The 2,612-nt window shown below is 49.8% G+C and overlaps 1 protein-coding gene across 1 annotated transcript; it reads left to right on the forward strand.

The window, feature by feature from the left end:
* Positions 1-427: 427 nt before the first annotated feature.
* LOC308287176 (RNA polymerase-associated protein LEO1-like) lies at positions 428-1,708 on the forward strand (the record flags this gene model as incomplete). The annotated part of the gene is made up of 1 exon (XM_080728294.1): positions 428-1,708. The coding sequence occupies one exon, from the start codon at positions 428-430 to the stop codon at positions 1,706-1,708; it is 1,281 nt and encodes a 426-aa protein (XP_080584420.1).
* Between the last annotated feature and the right edge of the window lie 904 nt (positions 1,709-2,612).

The raw sequence follows: 2,612 nt of genomic DNA on the forward strand, positions 1-2,612 counted from the left end.
AAGGCCCTTTTAGAAATGTCAGCCCCTGCCTCTCTAACATTCTCTGCACGTCCCTGCTCAGTGTGTTAGTGTGCTTATTACCTCCGCCAGGCCGAAGGCCAGGATGGAGATGATGTATTTGCGTCTGTCCCTCTCTCTATGCTTCTCTCAGTCTTCCTCTCTCTCTCTGCCTCTCTCTCCCTTGCTGATCATGCTCTGTTCAGACATCACACACAACAGAAGCTGCTGCCTAGTGCCTAACAATGGCGATTTGCACGGACGTCAGTGCTATGACATCAGGCATGTCCATATTTGGACATATTCCACTAGGGCTGTGATGTCAGGACATGGGGAGACATGGACATATTGGGAGCAACGTGCAATTATGATCACATGAACAACAGAGTCTGAGTCAGACTGGCCCTTGCTTTGGTTTTCAGACAGAGGTATGCTCCGTGAGCCGGGAACTCCCCAGACAGGTCCGGGTACCCCCTACTCTGACGTAGAAGGTTCCGGCAGTGAGAACCAATCTGATGATGAGGGTTTTGGGGCCAAGAAGTCAGAGGACGAGAACCATCACTACAACACATCTACTGAAGAAGAAACAAATATGTCAGACGATGAGAGTCCAAAGATCAGTGATAGTGATGTTGGAGGAAGGAAAAGTAGGAAGGCAGCCGATCTGTTTGGAGACCTCTCTTCAGACAGTGATGCTGAGAAGCCTTCCACTCCCGTACAGCCCCTGGATGATGCAGCGGATGGCATGGAGGGGGAACAACAGCCTGACAAGGAGCAGCTCGTCCCTGAGACACGTATTCTTGAGGTGGAGATGCCCAAAGTCAGCACTGACCTCGGATCTGACCTCTACTTTGCCACATTGCCCAACTTCCTGTTTGTGGAGCCCGAGCCCTTTGATCCTCAGTACTATGAGGACGAGTTTGAGGATGACGAAATGCTAGACGAAGAGGGACGGACCAGGCTCAAACTGAAGGTGGAAAATACCATTCGCTGGAGAGCAAAGAGAGATGAGTGGGGGAAGGAGACACGCGAGAGCAACACACGCATCGTCAAGTGGTCTGACGGCACCATGTCGCTCCACCTTGGAAATGAGGTATTTGATGTTTACAAAGCTTCCCCGCAGGGCACGCATAACCATCTGTTCATCCAACACCGCACTGGTCTACAGGGACTCGCTGTGTTAAAAACCAAACTCACATTCAAGCCGCACTCCACAGACATCGCCACCCACAGGAAGTTGTCTCTCGCTGACCGTTGCTCCAAAACGCAGAAGATCAGGATGCTTCCCATGGCGGAACGGGACCCCGAGTCCCAGCGCCTTCAGATGATAAAGAAAGAGGACGAGCGCCTGCGCGCCTCCATCCGCAGGGAGGCCCGGCAGAAGAGTATGAGGATGAAGCGGCACCAGAGAGGGCTGAGCAGCAGCTACCTGGAGCCTGACCGCTACGACGAGGAGGAGGACGGAGAGGAGGCTGTCAGCCTTGCCGCCATCAAGAGCCGATACGAAGGAGGAGGCCTCAAGGGGGCGCAATCAAGGATCTACTCGTCCGATAGCGATGAAGGCTCGGATGACGACAAGGCCCAGAGGCTGATGAAGGCCAAGACATTTGACGAGGGCAAGAGAAAGGCTGAGGGTCATGGTGAGGCAGCGACTAAGAGGGCAAAGAAATCTGTCATCATCAGCGATGAAGATGAAGACGATGATGAATAATTCCATCTGAGACGGTGGTTCTCAACCTTTTCAGGCCGCGACCCCCAAAATTATCATATTTTCACTGGGGAACCCCCACCCTGACGGGCACTAAGAGTTGAGACATTAACTTTTGTATAACACGGTTCTATTGTGAAAATAAGTGCTCACAACGCCTCACATTGCGAGGCGTTGTGAGCATGTAGATCTCCAATGTTGGATACTGGAACTTGGCCAGCTGAACCTATTGTCAGCTGTCACAGTTAAAGTTGTGTGTCTGCGTGTCTATCTGTGGCAGGCATGTGGGCAGGATGATTCTGCCCATATATGGACATACCCAACGTCAGCACAAATCGACATGGTTATGTATTACATGCTCATACGGTATATGGATGACCACACATGAAGCTAGATAGCATAGCATTTTTAGGTTGTAGAAAAGTTTTTTACTGGTTAAGTGCGTGGTCTACTTATGTTACATTTTTTCTAGATTGATATTCCTATGCATTTGTTGTATTGACATATTATCTTGCTTATTATATTGATGTATTACCTGCTTATTTTGGATTAAAAGTGTCTGCTAAATGCCTAAACTGTAAACTGTATGGAGATCCCCAACATCAGCGCTAAACGCCTGTCTTAGGCCACATCTTCTGTTGTGTGCAAGTCAGACCAGAGCCTGGTCTGAGAGAGAGAGAGAGAGAGAGAGAGAGAGAGAGAGAGAGAGAGAGAGAGAGAGAGAGAGAGAGAGAGAGAGCCTATTTCACCCATGTGATGACTTTGATCAGAGCTTCATCAGCAACAAAGAGACAGGGAAAGAAGCTGAGAGAGGATGATGAGGGGAGAGGGAGAGAGAAAGCCCCTTTCACCCACACAATATCATAGGGTACCCAGACCTGAAACACAGTGAATTGGCCTGAATGGT

This window comes from Nannobrachium achirus (genome assembly GCF_963921795.1).
Source record: "Nannobrachium achirus genome assembly, chromosome: 6".
Classification (NCBI taxonomy): Eukaryota; Metazoa; Chordata; class Actinopteri; order Myctophiformes; family Myctophidae; genus Nannobrachium; species Nannobrachium achirus.